Source organism: Periplaneta americana, chromosome 1 (genome assembly GCF_040183065.1).
Source record: "Periplaneta americana isolate PAMFEO1 chromosome 1, P.americana_PAMFEO1_priV1, whole genome shotgun sequence".
NCBI classification, from domain to species: Eukaryota; Metazoa; Arthropoda; class Insecta; order Blattodea; family Blattidae; genus Periplaneta; species Periplaneta americana.
The window spans coordinates 79,687,604-79,704,178 of NC_091117.1; the positions used below are offsets into that span (position 1 = coordinate 79,687,604).

Here is a 16,575-nt window from a genome sequence, read left to right on the forward strand (position 1 = left end):
CAGACCTACTAGATCGCGGCGTCATCTCAGACTTCTCTGCCTGTTAGGAGGGTGTGTTTTATTGTTGGAAGGTGTTGAAGTGTGGAGTCAAATAGTGTGTGTGTACTGAAATTGATCTGTATGTTGAGGATTTGATCGGGTTGTGTTTTAGTGTGTTTGTATATTTCGTATTGTTCTAGTGTGTCGAGTTTTCGGTTCTTGGGTTGTGTGTGTAGGATTTCCATGTCCGTATTTATGTTATTGTATGTACTCGTATGGTTAGTATTGGTTATATGATCGGCGTATGTAGATGTATTGTGTCCTCTGGTTATAGCTTTAATGTGTTCTTTGTAGCGTGTTTGGAATGATCTGCCTGTCTGTCCTATGTAGAACTTGTCGCAACTATTACATTTGAGTTCTACATAGAACAGACAGGCAGATCATTCCAAACATGCTACAAAGAATACATTAAAGCTATAACCAGAGGACACAATACATCTACATACGCCGATCATATAACCAATACTAACCATACATACAATAACATAAATACGGACATGGAAATCCTATACACACAACCCAAGAACCAAAAACTCAACACACTACAACAATACGAAATATACAAACACACTAAAACACACCCCGATCAAATCCTCAACACACAGATCAATTTCAGTACACACACACTATTCGACTCCACACTTCAACACCTTCCAACAATAAAACAGACCTCCTAACAGGCAGAGAAGTCCGAGATGATGCCGCGATCTAGTAGGCTCTGATGATGGTGCGTGAAGCACTGAAACAGCTGTAAGCCGGACGAATATTTCATATTTAACACGAGTAAGTCCACTAGTTCATCAATTAATTATATTCAAGTGTTAAAAGTGGTGTACGCAAGATTCAAAATGAATAAAAAAAAGGTCAACATATATGTCGAATTTGGAGTCAGGCTACAAAGTGGAAAAAAACCAGAGTAGGGGGATTCGAACTGGTGCTGTGGATTGAACTTCGGCGTAGTTCAATGGTTAGAGTGTCAGTTGCAGCTTGTTTGCAAGAATTCAGCACAGCAAAACAACTGGCAATGTACAGACTAGTCTGTGTGAGAAACCTGGTCGATTCAGATATTTGTACTTAAAATGTTTTTCGTCTTTTTTTCTCGTACTGTTGAACAATTTACTTATTGGAATGAGAATAGTGCCCTTTTAAATTTCACAAACGTTTAAGCAGTGCACAGTGCTTGTAATGCTGTCAGAAATAAACATTTTATTACTGATTTTCAATACAGCATATAGTTGAATAGTCTGAAGTATGACAACCAAGGTGTGAAAAGGACAAACAATTAAGGATCAAGAATAAGATAAATATCACAAAGTGGAATGAAAGAGGGTTGGGAACGAAAGAAATGGAATCAGAGAAAACACTGAAAGAAAAACGAACGCACAATGCAGTCATAACTGAGACAAAGAAGAAATTGAAAGGGACAAAAAAAACTTAATTAGGCCTATTACCAGTGATAGGTACAGGCGTAACTGGGTTTCATTTTTGGGCAGCGTTCAAAAAATGAAAATGACAAAGATGACATTCATTCATTACATAGTAAAAAATGTAGAAATTATATTTAGGATATGTGTCAACCTAAAAGCGTGAATTACAGAACATTTTTTTTTCCAACACTGGTCATCCACGTCATTTGTATTAATTTCTATGCTATAATGAATATTTATGAAGACCAATCCATTAAATCTATTTTCACTCTGTTGCGCAAGTAATTTTTGAATCTCCTTAGGCTTGAGAAAGTCCTTTCTAAGATAGCAGTATTAAAAGAGATTCTTACCAAGGTATACCCTAGATGTTTGGATACAGCTTGTGATTACACTTGTCTAAGCATTACAACGCAGGAGCGCTTGAAGTAGATGTCACCACCATTTTCCACACTCCAAATTCTGCTTTGACAATAGTTGTATTTTTTTTATTTATTTATTTACTTTTTTTTTTTTGGAAGCAATGATGAGTATATTCATATTGTCTATTACCTATTATTGCCTTTCAATTTCAGAACGGGCAGTAAAATTATTTGGTATGAAGCCTGATAAAATCAATACTAATTTCTGAGGCTTTGCAAACCCGTCATTAATTGTTGAATGAATGTTCCAAAAATGGGATGAATAATAGTAGTACAAAATAAGTTTATAATGTTACATTTTATTCCACAAATCAATATTCAGAGAATGAGCAAAGTGAATTTCCTAATTTCGACAAGTGCAATAGCTATATAACATTATAAACGTGTTTTATACATTATTTTTTTGTATGATAGCATTATAAAACAATCAAAGAAATAAGATCAAATTTGTAATATTAGATATATTATGAACTATGAAGGAAGAGGTTGCTGTGACAACAATTATGTATTAATACTACTAAGATTTATTTGAAATCATCCGTTCTCAAGTGAGGTTGACCACTGGGATCCGGAATTAACAAACATAAAAGATAATGGGAAATGAAACGAGAAAAATAATGATTCGATTAGTACATTAAAACAAAAATTTAAGTGTTAACATATAGATGATAGTGTAGAATTTGAAGAGAGGCAAATCGTTTCATAATAGGTTCGTTCCAACAACAGTCAGGAACCGTCCATAACTCTCATGAGCATGCACAGTACAGAAAAAGCGTTCCAACACAATCCGAACCAGTCCTGAACAGGCAACATGTACTGCAGTCGGGCATTCCAACAAACTTTTGACACGGGTTCAGAACGGTCAGAAGTAGCCTAGTCAGTGGATTGAGGCATGTACGGAAGAGTACACGAGACACCCATGCGCATAAGCTCACCAATGTCTCCTGGATACTGAAGAAAGACATGATTGACTTTTCACATCAATGAGGTTAAGGTGAAAAGTGACAGTGCAGACGAATAATAAAACTAGAGTTTTAATTTAAATTTTCGCCAAAAAGAAAGGGAATGGAAGTTATTTGGGTGTTGAAATAGTTAATTACAATTTCAACATGCAGCTTTGATTAAAAGTATAATAAATAACGTACATAAATTAATAATTAAAAAAAAATAACTATTTTTAGATGAGAATCCCCAGTACACGACATTGAATTATCGGAATTCTTGCCTTCCATATTTTTTGTCATCTTTCTATAGATAATGATCGAAATTCTATTTTCTGCAATTAGAATTAGCTGCGAAACGATAATAATTAAGCATCTCGTTCTTAGCAAAGATGATCACAGTTATAGCATCTCTGGATTTAGTACATAACGAAAGCGTTCCAACAGCATCCAGCCAGTTTCAATCCCATAGCAGATGCTCAACTAGCGCATGTGCATAAGATGGTACAGGAACCATACATGAACTGATCCATGAACCGCTTGTTGGAACGAATTAACTTTATGGCACAAGTTATGCCATCTTACTACAGGGCTGCCAAGATAAAATTCGAAATAAGCTAGAAATCGTGTTCACAAAAGCTGGGGGGGGGGGGGGAAGAAAAAAAAAAAACTGACCACTAATTATTATTTTCATAAAAAATTATACGCAAATACATGATCATACATACAATGACAAATTATTCAGCTTTGAAGATGTGAAACACACAACATAAACAGCCAGATTACTATGAATTACTTTTATTATACACTTCAGTGGCACATCTGGCTTTATTAAAATATTTATCATCAAACACTTCTTCATGACACTTTTTCTAATAGTTTAATTTGCAACATACAACGAAAGAGAGAGTTATGTTTATCTTCATTGAGGAACGAAATTGAGTTTTATTTTGTCTGTTTAAACTAAAAATTCTCTTCTGTTGCATTGCTGTATGGTAATGTCATAATAAAGTGTACAACTTTACAAACTTTTCATATTTTGGACTGCCAGTACAGTTCAATTCTTTCACACTTCCTCAGAATCTAAACTATGGAAATTGTTTCTTAGATCTTTCTGCTTACATTTGTAAAGCATAAACAGATCATACAAAAAAATTAACTCATATAATCTGAGACGTGAAGACCATCTTTATTATCTATTGTAAAAACATTGAACTTGGTCTAAGTTACTTCCCATATTTCTTATATTGGTAAGTGTGCTGTTAAACCATCACCATCACTCAATGGCAAATTCACTTGAAAATACTTGATGCAAGTAGAAAAGAAAGCCCTCCCCCCCTCAAAAAAAAAGTATTGGCCTGACTATCTCCAATACTTTCATTATCTATTAGCTTTCTGAGAAGCTGTTTTCATGTTAAACCACTAAACAGTTATGAATTTTCTAGTTGATTAGCTCTATTCATATTAACACTTCATCAGGACCATATAGTACATCAGTTTTTACAAACCGACAGAGTAATTTATGCAGCAAATCAGACATCAAATCTTTAAAAAAATATATAGGCTATGCATGGTGACTCTTTCTGCAGAGTCAGATTGAAAGAATTAAACACAGGCAATACATCCTGGAAGAAGAGTAAATAAGCTTCTGTCATGGGATCATTAAATGAGTTCTGAAGTCTCTATAAAAGTTTAAATTTAAAATTCAAATAAAGCAAATGATATGAAATAGTATGTGGCACAGCACTTCCGAAAAAAAACTGGCAAACTTTACCATACACTGACAAGCTGACAAACCTAAGAAAATGCCGATGTCAGCTTTTAAAGCTGACACTTGGTAGCCCTGTAACTTAATAGATTTCATAACGTTTCAGTTGGCATGGTAATATTTTACGGCTCTGGTGCAATAATGTGGCATATTATGCACTATTTTCACTAAGGATAAAGACTATTTATAATGCTGATATACAACAAATTAATTTTGTAGTACACGGATATCTGTCCCGCTCCGTGGCATCGTGGTCTAAGGCATCCTGCCTAAGAGTCGCATTACGGAATGCGCACTAGTTTGAGTCCTCACAGGAGAAGAAATTTTCTCATGAAATTTCGGCCAGTGTATGGGACTGGTGCCCACCCAGCATCGTGATGCACTTGGGGAGCTACTATAGGTAGCGAAATCCGGTTGCGAAAACCAGCTTAATGGCCGGGGGGATCATCGTGCTAACCACATGATACCTCCATTCTGGTTGAATGATCGTCCACCTCTACTTAAGCATGTGGGCGTGAGGCCAGCAGCTGGCTGGTCAGTCTAGGCCCTTTACGAGCTGTAGCACCACGAATTATTACATGGATATGTACAGTCACTTTTGTTAACGTTGTATAAAATTTTGTCCATTATTCTTTTGAGAAGATAACTCCATATGTAGATGAAATTATTGGGAGATCATCAGTGTGGTTTTAGGCATAATAGATCGATTATTGATCAGATTTTAGGTATATTACTTGGTTAAGGGAGAAGTTTCATATGATATTCTTATTGAATTTGGTATTCCCAAGAAACTAGTTCGATTAATTAAAATGTGTCTCAGTGAAATGTGCAGCAGAGTGAGTATAGGTCAGTTTCTGTTGGATGCTTTTCCAATTCACTGCGGCCTAAAGCAAGGAGATGCACCATCACCTTAAGGCCGGGTGCACACAGAATCAGACGCGGCGCGGCGCGACTCGACATTTTGTCTCGTGGTACTTGTCTCCCATTGATTTCTTATGATGCGATGCACACAGAATCAGACGTGGCGCGACGGTCGCGAGGAGACACAAGGAGACATGAAGAGACAACTTCGAATGACTGCTAGAAGTTCGTCGCGAGGAGACAGTCTGATAGCTGCAGTGTACTGCGCATGCGTTAGTAGTGGCTATGATTGCACGCTTTCATTATCTATAAAAAATACTATTGTTGTGTAGTGCACATTATTCATAATGGAGCTCGATGCGGATAAATTAGTTGATTTAGTACAGGAAAGATACGTTCTGTACAATTTTTGAAACAATATCACGACAATAATGTGGTTTCTAAAAATATGTGAAACATTGCAAATGAGATGAAAGCACCAGGTGAATAATAATTTATAATAATAACACTGCGTAACAAATGTTAACATTTTTTTTTTGCGCTAGGCATGTGATATATGTTTTCTATATAATTTGAGCCTCCTGAATACGAATAAGACAATAAAAACAGTTGTTGGTTACGGTTTTTGAGAAATGTTGGAATTTATATTTATTCAAAATATTGTTTTATATAATGACAATAAGGCTAAATATTCACTGTTCAGAAGATTACAGCTTTCTTTTTCTGCATTTTCTTTTACACTGGGCATCAGGTACATCACGAGCTAAAGTCCAACAATAATCTGCTAGCATATTGGTACTCCATTGTCCTTGGTATCTTTTTTCCATAGTTTAAATTTCTTGATGGAAGCGCTCATCATGCTCATCACTGAAATCGCACAATTCTCGGGGGAAAAAAAAGTCAAGATGTGAGTGAAGGAAGTGAATTTTCAAGGAAATTTTACAACCCCTAGTTTAATACGCCAACAGTAAATTTTTCACTAGTTCTTCATAGTTCTCACTTCTACAGTTATCCAGAAAATTAATTCAACGTCCTTGAATGCTATCCAGACGGCTGTCTCTTTTCCTTCCTGCAAAGATTCGAAGTGATTGTCCTTCATTATTTCTCTAATTTGTGGTCCATTGAGAACTCCCTCCTTTATTTTTGAATCACTAATAGCAGGAAATGTTAAGGAATGCGCGCTGGTCCGAGTCCTCATGGGGGAAGAAATTTTCTCATCAAATTTCGGCCAGTGTATGGGACCGGTGCCCACCTAGCATCGTGATGCACTTGGGAAGCTACGATAGGTAGCGAAAGCCAGATATAACGACTGGGGGGTTCATTGTGCTAACCACACGATACCTCCATTCTAGTTGGATGATCGTCCACCTCTGTTTTGGCATGTGGACGTGAGGCCAGCAGCCGGCTGGTCGGTCTGGGCTCTTCACGGGGTGTAGCGCCACGGATTATTATTAGCAGGAAATTTTTCCTGGATATTTTTAAATGTTTCAGTTTTATAATTTATCCCTTTAACAAAATTCTTCATTAACTCTAACTTATTGTGCAAAAGGGGTAAAATTACTTCGCTTTGAGGTATAAGGGGTTGATGTATAATATTTTTCTTCCTTGGCTCTAGTGATTGTCGTTTTATTTTATAATGCTTATCTCGAGCGCGAGTCCACACCTGTGGAGTAACGGTCAGCGCGTTTGGCCGTGAAACCAGGTGGCCCGGGTTCGAATCCCGGTCGGGGCAAGTTACCTGGTTGAGGCTTTTTCCGGGGGTTTCCCTCAACTCAATACGAGCAAATGCTGAGTAACTTTCGGTGCTGGACCCTGGACTCATTTCATCGGCATTATCGCCTTCATTTCATTCAGACGCTAAATAACCCAGATGTTGAAAAAGCGTCGTAAAATAACCCAATAAAATAAAAATAAAATATCTCGAGCGCGACTGTCCAATTCGTACAGAAAGCAGCAAAATTTTGTGTAGCATAATTGCATTCCAAAAAGCAATGCTACAACCTTCAAATCCGCACATATAAACCATTCGTACTTTGAATATTATCATTAAAGCACACTTTAAAGAAATACACGTCTTACACAGAATAGTAACACCACAAAAATATCTTGGTAAACTGAAATGTTTTCATACGGCGAACCTGTTTCTTCCCCTCCAAATGGAACCGAAAAGGGCAATAAAACAATTTTCGCTTCTAGAAATGGTTTTAATAAGAAAGAAGTGCGCACAAACGTGCAATTTAGTTTGGTATGAGTTACTTTTCTTTACTATATTCCATTAGTGACTTCGTTCTATTCACACATTTACTAATATGATATTTTGGACACACTTCGTAGCACAGTTTGCACACGCATTCGGGGGAAGGTTCGTGGTACTCTGATCTTCTGCACAGTTTATGGTGAACTGCTAGCCTTGTTATGGCGCTTCGTAACTTGTTGTTCGGTGGTTTTGACATGGTGATATATTGCAAACTATAAACTACAGTAATGTAATTAAAGCTCACCGTGAAAGAAATGCACATCTCAAGTAAAATCAGGTAAACTCAAGTGAATTTATACCGCGAACCTGTTTCACTCCCTCGAAATAGACTCGTAGAAGGACAATAAAATAATTTCCCTTTCTACAAGTGCTTCTAACATGGTGCCCTACTTATACTAATATTGTTTTCACATAATGGGTCTTCACATTTGCAAAACAAAATAGTTACGCACGAAATACGGTGATTTTTTAAATAAAATGCATAGAAAATTAATTATATTGTGCATCTCGAAAACCCGAAGTGATGGAACATTTTGCTTGTTATTTATTAATTCAGGAGGTCGAAATTAGTAAGAATTTGTTAGTTTTATGTCTGGCGCAAAATGACTGTTGACCAGTGTAATTTGTAGTAAGTCTAATTCTCTGCTCTATACTATCATCATTATTGATTTAATATATTATTTTTCTTTATTGTGAGTCGTGAAGTAGTCATAAACATAAAAAAAGACGTTTGTGCAGTACATTTTAATTTTAAGACTCTTTCAATCGTATAGATTTTTAGGAGCTTGCGTTCTTAGGAAATAATAAGCAAATACAATAGAATTTTTCATATAGACAGTCCTCTTTTATCGACGCCATTTTCTAGCCTAGGCCCATTTCCCAATCCCACAGCCAGCAAATCAGTTGTCGCGAGGAGACAGTTTTAAGCTGTCGCGAGGCGTTGTAAAGCAAAACGTAGCATCGTGCCGCGCCGTGTCGCGTCTGATTCTGTGTGCACCCGGCCTTACTTTTTCATTTTGCTCTAGAGTATGTTACTAGGAAAGTCCAGGATAACAGAGAGGGTTTGGAATTGAACGGGTTACATCAGCTGCTTGTTTATGCAGATGACGTGAATATGTTAGGAGAAAATCCACACACGATTAGGGAAAACAAGGGAATTTTACTTGAAGCAAGTAAAGAGATAGGTTTGGAAGTAAATCCCCAAAAAGGCAAAGTATATGATTATGTCTCATGATCGGAATATTGTACGAAATGGAAATATAAAAAATGTAAATTTATCTTTTAAAGAGGTGGAAAAATTCAAATATCTTGTAGCAACAATAACAAATCTTCTGTCATCCAGTCTACTCTCACAAAAGCTGAAAGTTAGAATTTATAATTATATTACCGGTTGTTCTGTATGGTTGTGAAACTTGGACTCTCACTTTGAGAGAGGAACAGAGGTTAAGGGTGTTTGAGAATAAGGTGCTTAGGAAAATATTTGGGTGAAGAGGGATGAAGTTACAGGAGAATGGGGAAAGTTACACAACGCAGAACCGCACACATTGTATTCTTCACCTGACATAATTGTTGTTTGTTGTTTAGTCACCTGTCCAAAGACAGGTTTGAACCTCATAACTTCATAAGTGACACCAATAAGGCATTACTCATAAGGCAACTAGGTCAGGAGATAATGGGGTAGGGTGGCCAGTTTCTTTCCCCCGACATAATTAGGAACATTAAATTCAGACGTTTGAAATGGGCAGGGCATGTAGCACATATGGGCGAATCCAGAAATGCTTATAGAGTGTTAGTGAGGAGACAGGAGGGAAAAAGATCTGTAGGGAGGCCGAGACATAGATGGGAGGATAATATTAAAATGTATTTGAGAGAAGTGGGATATCATTGTAGAGACTGGATTAATTTTGCTAAGGATAAGGACCAATGGTAGGCTTATGTGAGGAAGGCAATGAACCTCTGGGTTCCTTAAAAGTTTTTTTTTTTTTTTTAAATTTTAGTGGGTTATTTTACGACGCTTTATCAACAGCTTAGGTTATTTAGCGTCTGAATGAGATAAAGGTGATAATGCCAGTGAAATGAGTCGGGGTCCAACACCGAAAGTTACCCAGCATTTGCTCATATTGGGTTGAGGGAAAACCCCGGAAAAAACCTCAACCAGGTAACTTGCCCCGACCGGGAATCAAACCTGGGCCACCTAGTTTCACGGCCAGACGTGCTAACCGTTACTCCACAGGTGTGGACTCCTTAAGTCATAAGCAAGTTAATTACATGGATTACATGAGGCAGAAACGTTAGAATGGTTCAACTGCCTGTCAACAATGCATGGCATTTACAGAATACCTCTATTTACTTCAAGCATAATCTTTGATTTTTATAAGGGTGTTAAAAATCATAGTCAGCTTCGTTTCTCAGAAGCTGCAAGGCATGAAGAATGGTATCCACGTGGCTGAATGCTGAATGATGAGATTGGTATTAATTGCTTGCAGCTGTTTTGATAGTGACAATGCGAATTCTAAATGAGGCAGCAGAGCAAATGGACAACTTCAAATACTTGGGTGTACTATGAGCAGTAACATGACCTGCTGCCAGGAAGTCAAAAGGAGGACAGCAATGGCCAAGAAAGCTTTTAATAGAACAAGGAGCATCTTCTGTGGACCTCTGGAAAAAAGAACTAAGGAAGAGACTAGTGAAGTGCTTTGTATGGAGTGTGGCACTGTATGGAGCAGAAACATGGACATTATGACGAGGTGAAGAGATGCAAATAGAAGCATTTGAAATGTGGAGATGGAGAAGAATGGAACGTGTGAGGTGGACAGACAGAATAAGAAATGAAACCTTGTTGGAAAGAATGAATGAAAAAAAATGATGCTGAATCTGATCAGGAAGAGGAAAAGGAATTTGTTGGGTCATTGGCTGAGAAGAAACTGCCTACTGAAGGATGCACTGGAAGGAATGGTGAATGGGAGAAGAGTTCAGGGCAGAAAAAAATATCAGATGATAGAAGACATTAAGATATATGGATCATATGAGGAGACAAAGAAGGCAGAAAATAGAAAAGATTGGAGAAAACTGGGTTTGCAATGAAAGACCTGCCCTTGGGCAAAACACTGAATGAATGAATGAATGAATGAATGAATGAATGAATGAATGAATGAATGAATGAATGACTATTTTGAAGAATTATTAAACACATCACAAAGTTCGAAGAGCGAATTGTACTTGGCAGTTTTTACAGTGGTTAAACAATTGGTAATTATTTTTAAAAATCTTTTAACATTTCCAACATTAGGCCTATAACTAAAAATGTTTTCAGGAGGGGTAGAGTTTGAAGATTCAAACCATACTCTCCTTGGCTGAGTGATGACTTATAAGGTTCAAACCTGTTTGTGGACAGTTGACTACAGTCTGTACAAAACTATAAAGGTATTGACAGTTCAGCAGCTTCAAAGCATCACCATGGCAACCACTCGAACTAGCCAATCAGAGACCATTCTAACAGGCCGACATTGCCGACTGTTTCGCAGCAAGCACATGGTAGTCAGTGGCTTTGCTCGGAAGTGTTGAATCTTTGTTACTGTGTTCTGTCGTGGCTATTGTTTTCGTAGATATTTTGTTGTTGATGAAGGTAGAATAAGTTTAAGTTTAGTTTTAAATTTAATTTAGTTGTGAGTGTATTTGTAACGCGATTTATAATGTCTGTGTGTTTCACTTATACGATGTCGCAAGGCATTACTCCTGCAATTAGCAGTACAAAACGAACCACAGGTTCAGAAGAGTTCTACAAGGGACAGCAAGCCGCTACAAGGAACTACTAAATAACACTAGAAATGTCACGTTCATGATTTCTACTTACAAACTATTTCAGTATAAAATGCGATATAAGCAGGTTGTTCGGTGTAGTGAATCATTGAATGCAACTTTATTTTTTGACTTTCCTATTATGTACAAGGATGGCCCTTCTTCCCTCATATACCAAAAAATATATTCAGAACATCTCTAGATAAAAGCAGCCAAGTTAAAGATGCTATGAAGTTGGCATGTCAGTATGTGCCACCAGCTGATATGCCACTTTATGAGAGTTTACTGTGCGACTCAAATACACGTCAAACTGGAACTTCTGAATCTGATGATTAATGATAACTGAGAACGAAAATATATTCACAGTTTCATATATTTGACTCTCAAACAACACCTGCATATGCTATCAACTTTTAAAAATTAAAGTTACTTAAAAGTAATGTTTAAAAATACAATAAAAATTGAAAGTATCTGTATTTGGTGGAATAACAAGGTGGCTCCAACAAATTCAAAATTTCTGTAATCCTAAAAAATAATTTTAAAATCATCTGTTTCTTAAACAATCATTTACTTATGCCAATTACCATGTTATGTGTTAGTTTGAACATTAGAGGAAGCATTATTAATTTTTTAAAGAGTTTTTCTTACTTATCTCGAAAAGTACTAAATCGGAGCTGCCTGGTTTTTCCCCCAAACCCCTCAATTTATGATTATGTACCACATGGCCAAAGATCTGTGGGTCGTCCTGCTAAGAGATGGAGTGAAAATTTTATGAGATCATAACAGGCCTTGTGGTCTAACACTTGTCAGGCAGAAGAAGAAGAAAAAGAAGAAGAAGAAGAAGTGAATACATTTGGCGAGTTGGTTTGATTTCATACAATTTAATTTTTTTTTTATTTCATGCTGTTCCTTAATTCGAAAACTCACAGTTAAAGTGAGGTCATGAGTTCCCAATGACTGTCCGACAGCAAATACAGTCTTCTTATTACGGTATGGTGCACTACTTTGCATATGCATAAAGCGATGCACAAAATTAAATCTGTACCCGTTATAGAGATCATGCACTCTGTAGATAGTTCAATAGGTCAAATAGGTTAGTTTGCACTGTTAATGAAACAACTATTTGAAGTAAAATTGAAGAGTGATCCCAAATCGCGTTAAGCCCATTTTTATTAAAGGACTGGGCTAGTTTTTGTACCCACCAGTCTATGGACTGAGTGAGTTTGCTAGTGACATGCACAATATCACAGACTAACCCTTTAGACAAGAATTGGCGTTGTTTTGGAAGAAAACATGCTTAAAATGTGACAGAGGGCTCAAACTTAATCATAACATATATATGTAGGGCCTAGCCTACAAATCATAAAAAGGGCCAAATGGACTGAGCGAGTTTTGGGATCACACTCTTCAATTTCAGGATAAGATGCGAATAAATTTGCTTATTTAGCCTAGTATCAATATTTGAAGACTTGAAGTAACTTATGGTAAATAAGGATCTAGGCCTATATGCCATATTTGTGAAAATTGTGTTTTTACTGGAATAACAGTTTATGTACCTCATACTGTGACCATTTTCCTCGACACTATGAAAATGGCACTTAGATCTTGAAGTCTTCATTTAATGACACTATGAATGAAATGCTATTTCGTGGTAGACTAATGTTAGAACGACATTTAGCGTTCCTGGAAAGACGCTTTACGAATGAAATGGAATTTTGTGGTTAGTTGACGTTTACTGTTCCTGAAAAGGCACTTAGGCCTATAAAATCAAAATCATGTCGGCTAACTTTGAGTCTGACCGAAATATTAACAGAACCATCTATAGACATAAAATTCAATTTAGGTTATTATTCCTGGTATCTGCTAGACTTGTCGAACAGGGTCATAGTAAATAAAGTTACTTTATTAGACTTACGTGCTCACGTCTATCTCTGTCAGAATAGTCTCTTCTTTTGCTACTAGTACTGCGAGAAGAGCTTTTCTTACGGTGATGTACTGATGAAGCTTGAGGCGGCTTGATATTCAAGGCATCGTCTTCTTCCTCATCTTCTAACTTACTGTAAATTAAAATGACACTTGTCAATAAAGCTTACAGTCATCATTATAAGCTACAAACTTATTTTACGAGACAGATAACCTAACTCACCTAAAGCCAAGATCTTTTGTTGTCTCATCTTCACTTTGACTATCTACATCCAGTTCTAAGACTTCATAATCTGACATAATTTATATATTTCACTGTTAATTATACATGTAAAAACTTAATATTAAGACTGCATTCGATATCAAGATAAATGCAACACAAACCCTTTCATTGCTCACAAAACAAACGCTAAGCGCAATATGTCAACGTAGGCGAACGAAAATGATCGAAAGCTTTACATTCTAGGTCTTGGGTATAACTTCCTCTTCTTATAATGAATATGCTCATTTATCACATATGTTTATTATATTACGTCTCCACATTTTATAATTATTACGAAACACAAATTTTACAGCCGTTTGATACGTACTGTTGGCCGCACTGACCACAGACCAAGAGTAGAACAACGTTTGTTTAATTCTTGTAATACTGATGCCGTGGTTCCGTGACTTTTTTAGTTTACTTACAAATGGCTTTTAAGGAACCCGTAGATTCACTGCCGCCCTCACATAAACACGCCATCGGTCCCTATCCTGTGCAAGATTAATCCAGCCTCTATCGTCATATCCCACCTCCCTCAAATCCATTTTAATATTATCCTCCCATCTACGTCTCGGCCTCCCCAAAGGTCTTTTTCCCTCCGGTCTCCCAACTAACACTCTATATGCATTTCGGATTCGCCCTTGTTACAGAACTTCGAACAATGTTTAAAAATGAATGTTTTAAAGATCACACACTTTCCATAATAATAGGTCCATGCAGACACGTCACAGCATTAAGAAGTTTTCTTCTTTCTCCCTTTTTTTGATTTGTGGGGACTTGAGATCCTCCATGGGTGAGCTACTGTCTGTGCATGTGCGCGCGCGTGTGTAGGTTCTCTCTCTCTCTCTCTCTCTCTATATATATATATATATATATATATATATATATATATATATATATAACTTCACAATCTTTCGAAATTTGGACCTGACTTTATTTTTAGGTGAAAACAGGCTGATAAGAAAAAATCCTATTTGTGGTCAGTCACTTGGATTTAGCCAATTTTAACGACTACAACGAATAGAACACCTATTTTCTGTCTGTTTTTCTGAAGAAGAAGGTAGATGAAATCTTGTGAAGTTTTTTTATATTTATTATTATTTTTTCCATCAGCAATGAAAAAAGTTCAATCCAAAAACATAGTCGTTTTGAAATTCATTCCAAATGAAATTGAAAGAAAATGGAATTTTAGGTCAAATCAATAGGAAACTCAGGGCTTCTTCTTCTTCTTCTTCTCTTGTACAGAGGAGGGACCTAAAGGCATACACTGCAGCCCAAGGCTTATTGTACTTACCACTTCTATTCTGTGAATGATTGGGTAGCCGAATGGCTGCACTCTTGTAGAAATACAGCACACCACACCATGAACTTAACCCAGGCTATAGTATGGATGATGATATGTGAATTAATGATGGTGAAATGAATCCGAGGTCCAACACCGAAAGTTATCCAGCAATTCTGCTTTAATTGGTTGAGGGAAAACTCCGGAAAAAACCTCAACCAGGTAACTTGTCCCAACCAGGATTCAAACCTGGGCCCACTCGTTTCACGATCAGATGCACTGAGTGTTACTCCATAGCAGTGGACACACAGTCAGGGCATAATTAGATGGTGTTCGGGTAAAGGAGATTAAAGTCATTTTTTGTGCAGGGGGATACATAAGTTAAATTCTACATGTGAGTGTGCAAAAAACAAAAGAATATTAGCATTTGATATGTTTCATTTGTGTTTAATTTTCATTTAACTCAAAACTCATTTACTACTACTACTAATAAAATTTAATAATTTTCGTTCGCTGTTGAACTGCAGTTGACCATGAGGGCCCAGAATAAAAAGAATTGTGCAATAATTATATAGGTTAAACAATGAATTTAACAATTATAATAATAAATTAAGATATACAAAACTTTCAGTTTCTGAAAAAAGAGATATAAATAATATGGAATATGATCAAAGAATAGTTTAAAATATCAATTTGAAAAGTATAGATGGTGGTGAAGAGCCCCTAAGGAATCTTTTATAACATTGATAATTATTTCTCGCAATGAATTTACTGTGAAACCTAATTCTATTACGATTTTATGTACAAATTTTGTAACTCTCCTCTGGTTCCAAACAATAAACCGTATATTTTCCAGTTATGTAAAGAGATGTTATATTTGTGCTTAGGTAGGGAAGACAGTCTTCGTAAATTTCTCACTTTTCTTGATCTACTTCTTCTTCCTCAAATCTTATATTTGGATCAAGAACATAGGTCTTGTGATGTTCTGTATCAATCGCAACAATATCAACCCTTCTGTTGGAGCCATTTGTTGATATACAATGTATTTCTTCAAACACTTGCCATTTCCAGGAGTGTAGTGAAGATGTCAGTGCTGAACGAACTCTGTGATGTCTTGAGTTTCTTTGAAGTTCTCCTTTAGAGAAGAAGCCTAACACATGTACAAGTGTTTAAATCTTGCTACATCCGGTGTGACAGCAGCAGGCAGTGTTGTGATTTGTTCCTGGAGTTACTCGTACAGCAGTGATGTTACATGACATTTTTAAAGTATTTGTCCATTCAGATGCAGAATGGACATTTCGTCTGCTCACCCAGTTGTTAAATTTTGGGATATCAGTAAATTACCTGTACTCTGCTACCTCTAGTCTTATGTGATGACCAATTTATCGTATCTTATCTGACTTATCTTCCTTTATCCAAACATAATCGAATTTATAATGGTTAAATCAATTGGACAGTGAGGACATTATAATCGGGTACCGTAATCCGACCAAAACGGAATGTAGGGCCACTTTAATTTATGACATTCTACTGATTAATATAGGAAACAGATTCTCAAAGTCTGGCTACAGTTCATACTCTGATGTGCAGATGACTCC

The 16,575-nt window shown here is 36.6% G+C and overlaps 1 protein-coding gene across 5 annotated transcripts in view; it reads right to left on the minus strand.

Annotated features, from left to right (window-relative positions):
• LOC138697223 (cyclin-dependent kinase 11B-like) overlaps nt 1–16,575 on the minus strand; it is a 97,626-nt gene that overhangs the window by 40,517 nt on the left and 40,534 nt on the right. Inside the window, exons 1-2 of one of the 5 annotated variants that reach the window (XM_069822769.1) lie at nt 13,818–14,228; nt 13,426–13,567 (exon numbers count right to left, since the gene is read on the minus strand). In XM_069822769.1, the coding sequence (XP_069678870.1) occupies nt 13,426–13,567; nt 13,818–13,825 (150 nt within the window). In that variant the 5' untranslated portion in view covers nt 13,826–14,228. Of the gene's footprint in view, nt 1–13,425; nt 13,568–13,656; nt 14,229–16,575 lie in introns of those variants that run through there. The other 4 variants (XM_069822765.1, XM_069822766.1, XM_069822767.1 and 1 more) reach the window with 4 other exon arrangements.